The sequence below is a fragment of the Culex quinquefasciatus genome, chromosome 1, assembly GCF_015732765.1.
Source record: "Culex quinquefasciatus strain JHB chromosome 1, VPISU_Cqui_1.0_pri_paternal, whole genome shotgun sequence".
NCBI classification, from domain to species: Eukaryota; Metazoa; Arthropoda; class Insecta; order Diptera; family Culicidae; genus Culex; species Culex quinquefasciatus.
Window position 1 is genome coordinate 85104142 of NC_051861.1, and position 15697 is coordinate 85119838.

Consider the following 15697-nt stretch of genomic DNA (forward strand, 5'->3'; position numbering starts at 1 on the left):
AAAAGTCCTAGAAAGAGAATTGTATGATATTTTATCAGCCTTTCTTTTTTTGTGGTTTGCTTTTCTTTCAAGTAAGTATTTTTAAAATGCTAAAACCAAAAGAAATCGAAAATATACACCGTCGATTGGTGTGAGTTAAGTATGATCAGGGACAACTGATTTTCAAGTAATAAGACAAAACCAATGAAAATCAATACACTTTGTTTATTTTATTCATATAGTCTTAAATCGTGTTAACTATAACCTTAAACATCCAACGGTGACCACCCGGCCGGCGGCACATCGGTCCTCACCAGCTGCTGCTCGATCCACCCGTTGAAAAACCGAATCTGCGTAAACGTCGGCGGGTTGTTCGCCGTGCCACAGTTGAGCCCAAACGACAGCAGCCCGGTCAAATCCCCGTCGCAGTACAGTCCCGAGCCGATGTTTCCGGTGCAGGGTGCGGGCCCGGTGGCGGCCGCCACTAGGTTCCCGGCGCAGATCATACTTTCCGTAACGGGGGACAGGTGGCGCACAAAGTTGCACTGGTCGCGGTCGTTGATGACAGTTGGGATGGATCGCTGCTGGACGTCAACTACCTGGCCAGCGGCCGCCGTTTGACCCCAGCCAACCATGTGACAGGTGAAGCCATTTCCGACGATCCTGGTGCGGCGGAAGGCGGGCTCGATTTCGTTGCTTGGCAGGGGGAGCGGTTCCTGGAGCTGAGAAGGGAAGTTTGGATTAGAGTGGGGAGGGACTTGAAAAAGTCTTGAACTTACTCGAATCACGGCGATGTCATTCTCGTACGTGTGTGCCTTGAAGTTCGGATGGACGTATATCACCGACGCAAGTCGGGTTTCTCGCGTTGGAGACACTGGGTTCAGCAGGATGTCCCCGGTGTGAACCCGAACCAGTCGGGGGTTGTACAGGTGGAAGGTTCCGTTCAGGACGCACTGAGCCAGCGTCACAACGTGACGCTCGTCAATGACAGCCGCACCGCAGATCGGCCGGCCAATGGTTCGGATGAAGGCAACGGCAGGGAAAGCTCCTTGGACCGTTGGCGTGCCACCGATCATAAACTGTTCCGGTTCCTCATCCGGGATGACGAAGGAGGATGCGGATGCTAGCAGAAAGAATAGCAGGAGCAGACTTTTCGTCACGAGTTTAGCCATCTTGTCGTATCGAATGTTCAACTACACTAAACCTAGTCATGGACTCAACCTGCAATACGCCATCAGCGATAGCGACCGAAATCGGTAATCCGCCTGGATAAAGATAGGAATTCGAGGGCAACAATTCGTCATACATCAGTTTTGATAAAATGGGTGTTTATTGAATCATTCGTTAAATTTTCACGAAACACGATTGACGATCTGCTGATCGATCCACCGATTGAAGAAGCGCACCTGTGTAAACACCGGGGGATCATTCGCAATGCCACAGTTGACCCCGAAGGAAAGCAGTCCGGTCAGCTCGTCGTCACAGTAAAGCGGTGATCCAAGGTTTCCACTACAGGGTGCGTTTGCATTCTGGTAAAGGTTTCCACCACAGATCATGCTTTCGCGGACATTACCAGCGTGGATGTTGATCTCGTTGCACAGGTCTCGATCGAGAATCTCAACATTAAGGAATCGTTGATCCAGCGTTGACGATCCCAGTGGGGTCTGAAATGGTGCCCTTCTTACCTCACATCGACTCTATCAGGATTACAAGATCTACTCACCCCCCGCTGCAAACCCCACCCGGGCATCTCGCAGTACGCTCCATTCGGTACGATCCGACTTCTCCGCCGTACAACATCTACCGTATTGGCAGGCAAATGGAACGGTCTATCAACCCGCACCAGTGCCAGATCATTCCGGTGGTTGTGCACGGTGTAATTTGGATGCACGATCACTTCCAGCGCATCGCGCGTCTGTCGATCGTACGACGCCGGAACGATGTTAATGTCCCCGGCGATAACCTCAATCTCGGTGGTGTTCAACCGGCGCAGCTTCTCAACATCGTAGACGCACTGGGCAAGCGTTAGCACAAACTCCGGGTGGATTACGGCCGCTCCACAATATCGGAGGGCGGATGTGCTGAGGAAGGCTGCCGACGGGAAGGTTCCCCAGGGTGAGGTCGAACCTCCTACGAGGATGGGTTCCAGAAGCTTGGCATTGAGCGCCATTGGGAGGACTAGCAGCACCGCCGTGAAGAACTTCATGATTGATCAGGTGGTCGGAAGAGACTGGTGATAGCTTCGCAGACACCAATTAGGTAGCGCATCGATCACTATCTTATCGGCGAAACGGTAGTCGTCGATGAACGGGCTTGTTGGGCACTACCTGTCAGAAACTATTGACGCATCCATCATCGTTGGGACAAATTCAATTAAGGTTAACATGCCGACTGTTTGCTCTAGTTTTGGAGAACCATTTACCATTAAGTAAATACCTGGGAAACATGGGTAAATCAGAGCTGCTTATCAGGATTCTTATCAAGAGCTAGAATCCTTTAAGCTGGAAAACCTTTAGATTTCTGATGGCGTCAAAACATGACAAAAGGATGCGCAATACATTTCTCTACAGGAATGTGACTAACAAATTTCTTCTGCCCAACGAAAAACATTTCTCGATTATAGACTACTTTCACAACCTCACCCAGTAGTTGTACCAACTTGCCAAACACGTCAATGGGTCGTATATCTTTGCTACGATAAAGAACTTCTAAGTCCAGAGCTAAAAACGGTTTGTTATCAGTGCTGAGCGGTTGACCAGTGCGCGGTCCAAAGTATCCGTCAGTATCGAACCGACCACGAAGATGGCGACAACCGAGCGAATTCCCCGAATCACGTGGCTGATTGCAGGTATGGAGTGTTTTCCCCTCAATATATAATTCCACGTGTACTAATCTCCAGCTTCTCCAAACAGCCCTGGTTCTGCCCTCAGCTATCCAAACAGCGGACATCAACCCCTTCCTGGCAGGAGGAATTCCCTCCCCGATCGGAGCGCATCCGGCCCACATCGGAATCAACATCGGCCAGAATGTGTTCTGCGGCGGAACGATCCTCAACCAGAACCACATCCTAACGTCCGGCAGCTGCGTTCTAGACGGTCAGAATAACCTGCGAGCCGCCGGTGAGTTCCTGCTTCGGATCGGAGTCATCACGATCGACGCGACCACGCCCTGGATGGGCGTCATCCGGGTGTTTGTCCACCCCCACTACAACCCGTTCACGTTCGAGAATGACATCGCGATCCTGCGCACCAACGGCGACATGACCTTCCCGGTGGTGGCTACCCCGCACATGGCCCCAGCCGAACTGATCGACCGAATCGTGCCGGAAAACGCCGCCTGCGAGGTCGTCGGCTGGAATTGGCTGCCCGGGACGCCCAGCATGAACCTGCAGCAGCTCGGCGTGACGGTGTACCCGCGGACCGCCTGCCAGACCATGTTCCAGGGAATGATCCGGGACTCGATGATGTGCGCGGCGGCCGCCCAGGCCAACCAGGGTATGTGCGTTGCGAACCGCGGAGGTGGGCTGTACTGCAACGGTCGGCTCACCGGGGTGGCCTCGTTTGGGTTCGGATGTGCGGCCAACAGTACGGCGACGGTGTTCACCCAGGTGCGCTACCACCGGCAGTGGATACAGCAGCAGTTTGGGCGGGCGGACAATCCGGGACCGGGGCCGACGCCGATGCCGGGAGTTGATGGGTAAGGGGAGGATGGAATTCGATTGGGGTTTAATTAATAGTTTATTTTTATTTCAGTGCAACTTCGCTCAAGCAATCCGCCGTTGCGTTCCTGTTGGCAGCCATGATGGTTATTCTTTTGAGATAGTTTCATAAAGTTATGTTTAATAAAAATAAAGGAAACCATTTTCTGTGAGTTTTTATAATCCTTATTGAGCGTCATCATCGTTATGAATAATTCGTAAAGAAAGAATACTGAGGATACAAGATGCAACATCTCCCTAGAAATGACAGTTTAATCCTGAGATATTCGACAAAAATCGATTCATCTCTACGTTTTCACCCTTTGAGAAGGAACTTTCTGAATAGCAGCCAGCTGTAGGAAACTTTCTCGGCTTTTCGACCATTTCATTTCCAACTTTTTTTCCAAGTGTCCAAAGAGCCAGTGAAGTTGCATTTCCAACTTTTTATCCCGTTGGGACTACAAGTGTTAAAAAATTGGTGATACAGACCTATTCGATTATCCGAAGGCCTTGGCGAAATTTCCCGTCGGATAATCAAACCAGAAAAAAATGTTTATTCGTTGTCTTGTTTTTGATTCTTGAGCTTAAGTATGACTCCTAAACTTATCTAAAGTGATCTAGAAGTTTTAAATCCAAGTTGGCTGTCAAAACAGCTGTGATGAAATATTGAAAAATGTGTACTTTTTTAAATTTAATGGCAATCAACCAGTCTAAACTGAGGTCGCAGAACTCGGTTCTGATGTTTAAAGTAAGAAAATAAGAAAAAATGAAAAAAAAATATTTCTTGATTCGATAATTCGAAATTTAATACAAACCTTCGGATAATCTAAACTTCGGATATTTGAGGCTTCGGATACTCGAGTCTGGACTGTCCAGATTTTTTTTTGCTGTTTATGGGATCAGTTTCGCTAAAAAAACAGCTGCCATAATCAATAATGAACTGGATCGGCGATTTTTGTCAAATTCAAAATTTTCAAACAATGAAAAAAAAAAAACAGTATAGGAAGCTGTAACAAACGATAACAGCATGGGCATGAGCATGAGCATGAGAGACCACCCATGGTTGTCCTTCTCCGTTGCTGAACAGGACCGTGATATTCAGCACAACCGATCGTACGCTTCAACAATCTGATGATGTTTCTCTTATCAACAGCATGCATGAATGCTCATCAAAACTAGAACTGCCGCAGATAGGTAACAGTCGTTGACCACCAACGGCGCCCGCCATGTCAGTTTGTAGATCTCGAGGGGGTGGGACGGGAATGTAAGTTAGCACAGGCTGCTACTAAGGGTGGGTTCTATACGATATCCACACCCCCGCGTGTGCCGGAAAAGTACTTCTACTTTATATTTTGTTAGTAGGGAAGGGTAATGGTCAGGATTCAACATAGAAGATGATGATGTGACCCAAATAATCGTTAAGTTTTGTTTAATGGGGTGATGTATTATTCCCAAGGCAAGCAATCGAATGCTGCTGTTGAAGCTGTGACAAACGATAACACGAAAAATACCTGGAAAGTCTGATGCTTTTACATTTTATATTTATATTTTTCAGAGAGTGAAACTATGTTGGAAAATTTTCAAAAATAATTCCGTTTGTTTCGACAAGTTTGCAATCAAATCGAGCCAAACATTTCATTAAGGCACAAAACCAAAAAGTAAACATTCGCGATTATTCCACTATTCCATTCATTAGTGCACTCTGTACATGCCCTCTATGAATCAGATTCATAACAAACAATTTCCTATTGAAAAAAAAAAAACAAAAACACAACAGGGTACAATGTTCACTTCAAACAAAAAAAGGTTCAAATGTGTCCTTTTTTTCTTCATTAGTTTTTCATAGTTCAGTAACTTATTGTGTTTTAAAGTGAACATTGTTCCTCGTTATTTCAAACTAAACAATAGTGTGGTTCAGGGCCCCTTGGGAAATGCAAAAATGTCAGCTAGACCGTTGCATTGTTGATAAAATCATTGTTCTATGTCTCCTGAATTTCAGCATATTTGGTTCAGGTTTCGTCACAGCTCTTTAGCATTTAAGTTTGCATGGTATTTGCATGGGAAATCTTCAAGTTTTTATTTTCTAAATGCAAAAAATCTTCTACCGAACCAAAAATTCTGAAACTTCAGATATATATCAAAAATAATATAGGGAACAATTTTGTAGAACACTTCAACTTAATCTGAGCAGGACTGACTTAGTTATAAGTGGATTAAGTGAAGGTGTCGAAGTTGTGTTTTGCAAAGGGCCTCTTTCGCCAAATTTTCACCTGATGGCTCACTTTGATCGATGGCAAATCGTTTGACAACTTGTTTGTTGTTGATGTCAGAAGAAAAAAAATGGAACGGCGGTTTCAACTTCAGTGGAACAAATTAATCAGTTTTCTTCCGTCTTTTCAGGTTAAATTTGAAGATAAGCTTTTGGCCAGCGAAGTTCATGACTTGGACCCGATCTCTAGAACAAGACGGATTCAAGGATTTTTTTCAGCAACTTATTCAGGGCTTCTATTTAGTGTGGGAGTTGATGTGTTCCGTGGTGGTTTATTGAGGTGCTGACCGACGTTCGCGCTCCGGCGATGTACGTGGGGCCAGCTCTACTCTGCCGTTTCCCCCTTACTGGGAGGGGGAAAGCTGGGGGAGGTCTATTGGTTGATTGGTGGCTTGTAGTTGCACCTGCAATCTTCATCACCGGTGCAGCGTTTCTTCCACATGTGGGATGCATTCTTTAGTGCCGAATATTCTAAGGGAAAGCCGACAGACGTTACATCCTTTTCTAACCCGGGCATGCCGAGAAGGGGGGCCTCATTAGCGATGGAGGCCAGCAGACTGAGGGTTGTCATCCTTAATGGCTATGGCGCGGAGGAGGTCATTATCAGATGCCGCACAGGACTTACACTGACTACGCTGACCACTTATAAGAGACCATCATTACCACTTATAAGGGCAAACATCGCGGCGGTGAGGCAATCCAAACGTCTTTTGAAATCTCGCGCCCATCCACCCCGGGATTCGAACTGACGACCTTTGGATTGCGAGTCCAACTGCCAAATACGACGCTATCCAGGCAGATTTGTTTCCCAAGGACTCCTCACCTGGACTGAGCTCCTAAATCTAGTAAATCTTAACTATCCAGGGGTCCGAGTGGACAGTTCACGCTCGTTACACATGGAAGTGCGGGACCAGATGATTAAGTAAGTGTGCGTGCATCCGGTTTGGTCAGCGTAGTCAGTGTAAGTCCTGTGCGGCATCCTCCGCGCCATAGCCATTAAGGATGACAACCCTCAGTCTGCTGGCTCCATCGCTAATGAGGCCCCCCTTCTCGGCATGCCCGGTTTAGAAAAAGATGTCTGTCGGCTTTCCCTTAGAATATTCGGCACTAAAGAATGCATCCCACATGTGGAAGAAACGCTGCACCGGTGATGAAGATTGCAGGTGCAACTACAAGCCACCAATCAACAAATAGACCTCCCCAGCTTTCCCCTCCCAGTAAGGGAAACGGCGAAATGAAACTTGCCCACGTTCATCGCCGGAGCGCGAACGTCGGTCAGCACCTCAATAAACCACCACGGAACACATCAACTCCCACACTAAATAGAAGCCCTGAATAAGTTGCTGAAAAAAAATCCGTCTTGTTCTAGAGATCGGGTCCAAGTCATGAACTTCGCTGGCCAAAAGCTTATCTTCAAATTTAACCTGAAAAGACGGAAGAAAACTGATTAATTTGTTCCACTGAAGTTGAAACCGCCGTTCCATTTTTTCTTCTGACATCAACAACAAACAAGTTGTCAAACGATTTGCCATCGATCAAATGAGCCATCAGGTGAAAATTTGGCGGCCCTACAAAACACAACTTCGACCTTCACTTAATCCACTATAACTAAGTCAGTTCTGCTCAGATTAAGTTGAAGTGTTCTACAAAATTCCCTATTTATTGATATATCTGAAGTTTCAGAATTTTTGGTTCGGTAGAAGATTTTTTGCATTTAGAAAATAAAAACTTGAAGATTTCCCATGCAAATACCATGCAAACTTAAATGCTAAAGAGCTGTGACGAAACCTGAACCAAATATGCTGAAATTCAGGAGACATAGAACAATGATTTTATCAACAATGCAACGGTCTAGCTGACATTTTTGCATTTCCCAAGGGGCCCTGAACCACACTACTAAACAAAAGGGCCCATATATATTATTAAAAAGAAAAATACTGTGACATCGCTTTAGTGCCCTTTTAGTTCTCTTCGAAATTGCATTGAGGAGGGGCCAGTTGGAAAGTTAAAGGAGCCTATTAAAGAGATTTTTTTTTAATTATGAGTTTTATTGCGAAAATCTACATAAATCAAGCATTGCAGAAGTTTTCTCGAATCGCGTTTTTTTTGTTTTGTGCCCTAATGAAATGTTGGGCTGGAAATTCACTGGTAGGCTAATTAAAAAATTAGAAATGCGATGGGAAATCATTTTTTTTTGTTAACTTGAGATTTAATCAGCTGCAACTGCAAAAAACTATCGATCAAAACTGATTGTTTTGAATTGCTGTCATTGAGTTGTAAAAATCTGACTTTTTACCATTCATTATGAGTGTACTAAAACTAAATCCCGAAAATAAGTTCGATTGAATCAAAACTCGAGAACAATTTTTGTGCATATAAGCCAGATTTGCTGTTCGAGTCTAATCGAGCTCGTTTTCGGGAGTAAGACTTAAAATAGGGTTGAGTAGTCATTCATGAGGCACTTTTGGTTTATAACATTCAATGATTTCTTTCATCAGCATTCAATAATGAACTTTTTGTTGCATTTTCTTTGTATTAGAGTCTAACATTGACCAAAGTATGAGACCGATCCGACCTCTTGAATCAGTAAATCCATTTTAAACAGCTTAGCGTGTAAAACAATATGGTTTAATCAATCATGATGGATTCGACTTTCATCTAGTTGTGATTAGAAACATATTCTCTAATCAGGACTGTTTCTAAAACTAATTATCATTCCATTCAGTCGGTTTATGAAATTACAGATTTCTAATTCGAGGACCCCGTGGCGCGGTGGTTAGCGGCTTCGGCTGCCGATCCCTCATGTGTGCTAAGGGGCCCGGGTTCGATTCCCGCCCATCTCCTCTGGGTGTTCTGTGTTTGTCCCGTTAGTTAGTAAATTCAGTCTGAAAAGACGGTGTGATGTCTATTAAAAATTTATGATAACTGGACGCAGGCATACATTGTTATAACTCAAACCTATATATTTATCATCAATTTGTCAAGAGTTCAGTGTGTCTGAAGATTTAAATCAAGATGTACAGGTACACACAAATTTTGAGTATAGCAATTTGCTTGACCCTGACCGTCTCAGTATCAGCAGCCCCCTCTCGATCGGAAATCGGAGAAGCATTACAGTTTACGGTAGGCCCATTCAACGATGACATTACGGTGCTTGGACAATATCCTTCTTACGTATTTATCAAAACCGCGGCTTTGCCGCGTTGTGGAGGAGCGGTTGTCGATGAAAGCCACATCATAACATTAGCCCAGTGTGTTCTTGACGGTAATTTCCGCGTCTACAATCCCCGGTTGGTGGAAGTCATTGCTGGAGACTTGTTGTGGTTTCCTGCCTCGGCGACCCGTCGAACCCGATTGGCTTCGGCGATTTACGTTCACCCCAACTACACTGCGCACACCTTGGAGAACGACATTGCTGTGATTCGGGTATGATTAACCATCGTTAAAGTATACTAATCGTAAAGTTTTCGTTTTCAAATTCTAGTTACAAGAACAGTTCAAGCTTCCCAGTAACGAAATTCATCCGACAATTCGCAGAACACGTATCGTTGGAATCGATCACGTTTGTGAAAGCGTAGGATGGGGATTCGAGGGTGGCGTCTCGCTACAAGCTGCCTTACAAATGATAATAAGCGATCGAGATTATTGCAGTTTTGTGCGGCATCTTAAACCGGTGGCGGAAAGCATGGTTTGCGCGGATAATTTGCGCCCAGGACAGTCGATTTGTGCGGGAAACGTCGGTATGGTTTTGTACTGTGATGGGGAAGCGACCGGACTACTTTCTTTTGGGATGAACTGTGGAGCACCAAACGACCCTTCAACCTATATGCAGATTCGCTTCTTCAACAAATGGATCGACCAACAGCTGGTGAGGACGGATGTTCCACCAATTGGGTTGTCTCCACTGGATTACTAAACTTAAGATTAGTTTCCAATAAAGGTTGAACGTCACCCTGCAAATTAAATACGGTGTCAGAGCGACAGACATAATTGTAATCGTCTTGATACTCGATATCTCGGCGTGGTGTAAATATGTTACTGCTTACCACAGTTTTGGTCGGTGATTCCATAATCCATGATCTAGATCTAACTGATTCCACGAACTTCAGTTTTTAATCAGCGATAGCTAAACTAAACAAATACAAGGTAGCGACTCAAACCTTCATATTTAATCCCTTCATTCTAATTACTTTTAACTTATCGAGTCTAGACTTAGTCGTGCTCTAAGAAGTCAGTGCGTTTCCCACTCCGTTGCGTCAAGATGTGCGTGCTACTTCGATCAGCCTGGTTCAGCTGCCTTCTTCTGATCCTCTACGTATCGGCAGCACGCTCTTCACCAGAACTACCAGAAGACACAGCTGAATTTGCTGGAGAACCCTTCAACGATCGGTCCCTTCGTACGTGTTCATCCGAACCGAGACTTGTCAACGTTGCGGTGGGGCCGTGATTGGCGAAAGTCACATCGTGACGTTGGCACAGTGCGTGCTGGATGGAAACTTCCACGTGTTTACCCCTAGGCTGGTTCGAGTATTCGCCGGAGACCTGCTGTGGTTTCCCGCATCCGCGACTCGTCAAACGCGACTGGCTTCGGTGATCTACGTCCACCCGAGCTTTAAGGCGCACACGCTGGAGAACGATATCGCCGTGATTAGGGCGAGTTTGAGGTCGGTTGAGTGCCAGTGCTTAACTAATTGTTATGGTATTTCTAGCTAGCCGATACGCGATCGTGATGTTTGCAACCATGTCCGTTACCTTGAACCCGTTACGGAAAGAATGATTTGTGCCGGTAATCTGTTGGCGCAGGGAGTTGCTCCATGCCCCGGGAACATCGGTTCCGTCTTGTTTTGTGACGGAGAAGCAACTGGTCTGCTTTCTTTCGGTATGAACTGCGTTACAGCAAACGATCCTCCGACCTTCACGCAAATCCGCTATTTCAACAACTGGATCGATCAACAGCTGACAAGGACAGATGTCCCTCTCATGAATTGGTCCCCACTAGATGTCTAAGTAAAAGACGAGCTTGTCAATAAAGATTTATTCGAACTCAACCATTTCCTTCAAACATTTACATCGGAATCGGCGCCCAGCCCGGTGGTGGACTGTCGGTACGCGTAAACTGCGTATCGATCCACTGGCGGTACTGTCTGACGTCGATGTAGACACCGGGTTGGTTCGCGGCTCCACAGGCCAGCCCAAAGGAAAGCACTCCGGTCAGCTGCCCATTGCAGAACAGTCCTCCTCCGATGTTACCCTGACAAACGGTGTTCGCATTAGCCGGGATGGATCCAGCGCAGATCATCGTGCTCAGCACGCGGTTGTTGTGCACGTTGGCGACGTTACACTGGGCCGGGGCTAGCGTTGGCACTTGGATCATTCGCTGAGCGGGGTTCAGCGGAGCGTTAGCAGCATTAGTGGGGGCTCCCCAGCCGATGTACTGACACTGCGTGTTGTCGGCGAGGACGCGGGTGTTGATTACTGCCGGCTCGATTGTGTTGTGGAACTCCGGGAAGGGGGTGTTGACGCGCATCACGGCAAGGTCGTTGTTTCCGCTGAGGCGGTTGTAGTTGGGGTGCACAAAGAGGTGCGTTACGGAGCGAACTTCTCGGCGGATTGAGGTTGGAACCAGGTTTACATCGCCGGCGATGACTCGCAGCCAGAAGGGGTTGATCAGGGTGAAGGTCGTGGGGTGCATGACACACCAGGCCGCGGTCAGCACATGCTGCAGGTTGATAATGGTTCCGCCGCAGTGCAGGTTGTACGGGGAGTCGATGCTCACGACGGACGGGTGCTGTCCGGGGAGCGTTAGAGCTCCACCGGCCAAACGTCCCGCGGGCGCTTCTTCGCTGGCGAAGGCCACTGTAAGAAGAGAACGTCGTAACTTGAGATCTCAGGTGACTCATAGGAAAAACTTACCTGTGGCCAACGCAAGCAGTGCAAACACAAACAGCTTCATGATTCCTGAGTGTAACCGATTTGATCCGAGGACAATCCAGTACTGACTTCAGCAGCAAGTCACTTGTAGTTCAAAGCTTCTGAGCCGCTCCACTTATCTTATCGTCAATTGAACAGCGCGCACTGATTTGGAGAAAGAACCCCCGAAACTGGGCTTCCTGTGGCTTCCGATAACAGCTGGCTTTGCAGGAATCGAGCCAAGCATCGATTCAGTCACCAAGCGTTCGTCAACATGAAGTCCACGCTTGCGGTTTTGCTACTTGGTAGGTACTCCCGCAAAACTGTTTCGTAACTCCCGCTAACCAAATTCTTCCCATAGTTATTGCCGTAGCCACTCAAGGCTACCAACTACCCGGGGACGATGAGTACGACCCGTTCGAGCCGTTCATCTCCGGTGGTGCCAACGCCGTCCTCGGCCAGTTTCCCTCCGTCGTCGCCGTAGGCGTCCCAGCACCCCCCAACAACGCCTTCTGCGGTGGAGTCATCCTGAACGTCAACCACGTCCTTACAGCGGCCCGCTGTATGCTCACCGCGCAGAACACCCTGCACTTCCCGAACCAGGTCGGCATCATGGCCGGTATGCTGCAGCTGAACTTTGCCGCTGCGAGGATCCCGGCCGCCGCTATCTACGTCCACCCGGCGTACAACCCGTTCACGTTCGAGAACAACATCGCCGTGATCCGCACCGCACAGAACTTCTTCCCGCCGGAAGTGGCTCTGCCGAACGTGGCATTTGCCCAGCTGGCACTGGACATTCCGTTTGACGGTGAAGGTTGTCAAGTTGCAGGCTGGAACAACGCCACGGCGTCCCCTATTCAGCAGTTCATCAACGTTCCCGTGCTCAACCGAGATACCTGCAACGGGCTGGCTGTCCACCTGGGTCGCATTCGGGAGTCGATGATCTGCGTGGGCGTTACGGCTGCGAATCCAAGCGTTTGCGCTAGCAATTCGGGAACGCCACTGTTCTGTAACGGACGGGTGGCTGGGATACTGAGCACCGGATTTGGGTGTGGAACGGCGAACAATCCGGGCGTTTACTCGCAGATTAGGTTCTTCCAGGGCTGGATCGAGCAGCAGTTCCAGCGGCAGGATATTCCGCAGGGGGGTACTTCGCCGATTCCGATTTGGTAAAAAAAAGTAATACAATGAGATTTTTCGAATATCAATTTAAGACGTTTTTTTTTGTTGAAGAAATATCTCAATATAGGGGAAATATACCCATTTTCAAGTTAAGCTTTTCGACCTTTTCCCTTCGTTTTATGTTCTATATAATTGATACTGTAATTACCAAATAAAATGTTTTCAATCGAACAGATATTTTGCAAACTTTTGAAAGTCTTAAAATTGTTTTAAGCATTTTAGAAGGTCTGTTTTAAAACTTTTTAAAAGCTTCGTGGTTTTTAGATCAGAATAAGTATAAGCTCCGATCTTTTGATACCTAAATATATAAGTTTTCTATGAACCAGCGACATATTTTGAACCTTTCGAAAACATTGAAGATCGGACATTCGTATCAATAGTTATGATCACTTAAGTGTTAGATATTCCCTTTTAAGCCAGTTCTATGTTATTTTGATAAATTATGTCCGGATTAACCTGTCAAGAGTTATGATCATTTAAGTACTAATTAAACACTGTTTGAAGCCGGATCTCGAATATTTTGATGAAAATGTTTTCAGTTAGGTGATGGAATCTGAAAGGAAATCTGAAGACAGCGTAAGTTTCGAATTAAAAAAAAACTAATTTACTCAGATTTCATCTCAAAATATTTATTGGATTAACCAACAACTTCCCCCGTTTACAAATGTCCCGGCGTCCAGTTCGGCGGCAGCCCATCGGTCCGCCCAAACTGCTGATCGATCCACCGGTTGTAGTTACGCACCTGCGTAAACACCGGCGGATTGTTCGCCACGCCACAGTTGACCCCGAACGACAGAATTCCCACCAACTCTCGGTTGCAGAACAGCCCGGTTCCCAGATTTCCGTTGCACGGCGCTGCATTGTTCGACGCGGCCGTGTTGCCAGCGCAGATCATCCCGTCGCGAACGCGGCCGGCGTGCATCGTCGCCTGGTTGCACAGGTCACGATCGTTGATGTTCATCGGCAGGAAGCGTTGAAGGACGTTCACCGGAGCGTTAGCAGCGTTAGAAGCCGCTCCCCAGCCGGCGAATTGGCACTGCTCGCCTGGAGGGGTTACTCGGGTTCGGCGCCGGGCCCAGTCCAGGGTGTTGGACGGGGTTTCGAAGGGACGGTCGAGGCGCAGAACGGCCAAGTCATGTTCGCGGGTGAACACGTTGAACTCCGGGTGGACAAAGATCTGCGAGACGCGGCGAGTTTGACGGCGGGCTCCAACCGGGGCCAGCGCCACATCTCCGGCCACGATGGTCAGCCAGTAGGGATCAATGAGGCGGTTCTGGTTGTTCAAGACACACTGGGCCGAGGTTAGCACGTGGGATGGATGCAGGATCACTCCTCCGCAGTGCAGATGGAACGGAGTGTTGATGGAGACCGTTGCCGGGAACTGTCCCCAGACGGCGTTAGTTCCGCCGATCAACCGGGCATCTGGAATCAGCTCACCGCTGGCAAGACCTGCAAAAATTCAATTGTAAACATAACCCCAAAATTTGCTCAACTCAGCTTCCAAACGTACCGAAAACGGCCAAAACTGCAAGTATCAACCTCATTCTGCGATGTTCCTCCAACGAAACTCGAAAATCAACTAACCTTCCCACCAGTAATCGCTCCACCGCTTTTGAAAACCCAAAATCACGGCGGTTATCTTAACAGCAAGGATTACCCAAACCGAAACCGATAAGGATGGTCCAATTTTTTTTCCTGGAATTCGATGCCACAGGATGTCGATGATGCACACGAGACGCCGATTTCGTAATCGATTTCTTCTTTGATGGATCATATGTTATCGATTTGGGTGAAGTCCCCCGCGCTCGTGATATCGGCGGAGGCTTGAAGAACAATGCTGATGATGGAATGGCAGCAGAACCTCGCGTATTTTGGCGAGGAAATGAGGTTGTGATGAAATCGCGATTGACGGTGAACGGTTGTAAATTAGAATGCATTTTTAATCACTGGTTAGGTAATGGATTAAACGTAATTTATCAGATTGCAAATTTGATTCAATAACAAGATAAAAGTGGTGAAATTTGAGGCTAGCATTCGCAAATTGTGAAATGTGAAATAAGTGAACTCAATTTGTAATTTGAAATTTGTTGTTTTATTGGTTACGAAAAAATCCGGATTATTCTGATTTTTTTTTGTCAAAGGGCCGTAACTTATTGTTTCTAGACAGTTCTTAATTTTATTTCCAGTAAAGGTCTTAAATCAGGTCTAAGTTTGAGTAGTTATTGAGTTTGAACCGGGCTGTTCCAGATTTAAAAGTTGTTTTATTTTACAAATTTCAAACGCCCATTTCAAATTGGTGTCTGCTTTTTTGTGAACCCTTTTAGTATCTGTTTATATCAAACAATCAAACTTGATTATACGAAACAAATATTTTGTTGATCAATTTATCAATTTCATACGATTGAATGTGATTGAAAATAAAAAAAGATTTATTGAAAAATCCTTCTGAGTAATTCCAGCTCAAATCAGGAATTTTTCGGGTACTTTTGTACCCGACCCTCTCCGATTTCAATGAAACTTTGTATACATGTTATCCTAGGCCTATATAAGCCATTTTTGTGTAAATGGAGCCAATTGTAATCGAAAATATTATTTGAGAAGGGCGTAAGTAATTTAGATATGTTTGTATTTTGCAATTTAAAAATTACTGTATCTCGAAG

The 15697-nt window shown here is 46.4% G+C and overlaps 6 protein-coding genes across 6 annotated transcripts; 2 read left to right on the forward strand and 4 right to left on the reverse strand.

Moving 5' to 3' along the window:
• Positions 1 to 184: 184 nt before the first annotated feature.
• On the reverse strand, positions 185 to 1201 carry LOC6045392 (cationic trypsin-3). The gene is made up of 2 exons (XM_001862735.2): positions 759 to 1201; positions 185 to 701 (listed from the first exon to the last, which is right to left on the reverse strand). The coding sequence occupies exons 1-2, from the start codon at positions 1149 to 1151 to the stop codon at positions 246 to 248; spliced, it is 849 nt and encodes a 282-aa protein (XP_001862770.2). The 5' UTR covers positions 1152 to 1201; the 3' UTR covers positions 185 to 245.
• A 95-nt stretch (positions 1202 to 1296) lies between these two features.
• LOC6045391 (trypsin-2) lies at positions 1297 to 2306 on the reverse strand. Its single transcript, XM_001862734.2, has 2 exons — positions 1703 to 2306; positions 1297 to 1643 (listed from the first exon to the last, which is right to left on the reverse strand). Exons 1-2 carry the CDS (start codon positions 2183 to 2185, stop codon positions 1332 to 1334), a joined length of 795 nt encoding a protein of 264 aa, XP_001862769.2. The 5' UTR covers positions 2186 to 2306; the 3' UTR covers positions 1297 to 1331.
• Positions 2307 to 2573: 267 nt separating this feature from the next.
• Positions 2574 to 3840, forward strand: LOC6045390 (trypsin-2). Its single transcript, XM_038266794.1, has 3 exons — positions 2574 to 2827; positions 2892 to 3675; positions 3732 to 3840. Exons 1-3 carry the CDS (start codon positions 2782 to 2784, stop codon positions 3799 to 3801), a joined length of 900 nt encoding a protein of 299 aa, XP_038122722.1. The 5' UTR covers positions 2574 to 2781; the 3' UTR covers positions 3802 to 3840.
• Positions 3841 to 10965: 7125 nt separating this feature from the next.
• Positions 10966 to 11964, reverse strand: LOC6045388 (trypsin alpha-3). The gene is made up of 2 exons (XM_001862731.2): positions 11859 to 11964; positions 10966 to 11801 (listed from the first exon to the last, which is right to left on the reverse strand). The coding sequence occupies exons 1-2, from the start codon at positions 11896 to 11898 to the stop codon at positions 11011 to 11013; spliced, it is 831 nt and encodes a 276-aa protein (XP_001862766.2). The 5' UTR covers positions 11899 to 11964; the 3' UTR covers positions 10966 to 11010.
• A 109-nt stretch (positions 11965 to 12073) lies between these two features.
• LOC6045387 (trypsin alpha-3) lies at positions 12074 to 13068 on the forward strand. Its single transcript, XM_001862730.2, has 2 exons — positions 12074 to 12160; positions 12217 to 13068. Exons 1-2 carry the CDS (start codon positions 12130 to 12132, stop codon positions 13026 to 13028), a joined length of 843 nt encoding a protein of 280 aa, XP_001862765.1. The 5' UTR covers positions 12074 to 12129; the 3' UTR covers positions 13029 to 13068.
• Positions 13069 to 13645: 577 nt separating this feature from the next.
• LOC6045385 (transmembrane protease serine 11D) lies at positions 13646 to 14655 on the reverse strand. The gene is made up of 2 exons (XM_038266836.1): positions 14548 to 14655; positions 13646 to 14486 (listed from the first exon to the last, which is right to left on the reverse strand). Exons 1-2 carry the CDS (start codon positions 14579 to 14581, stop codon positions 13696 to 13698), a joined length of 825 nt encoding a protein of 274 aa, XP_038122764.1. The 5' UTR covers positions 14582 to 14655; the 3' UTR covers positions 13646 to 13695.
• Positions 14656 to 15697: the final 1042 nt, after the last annotated feature.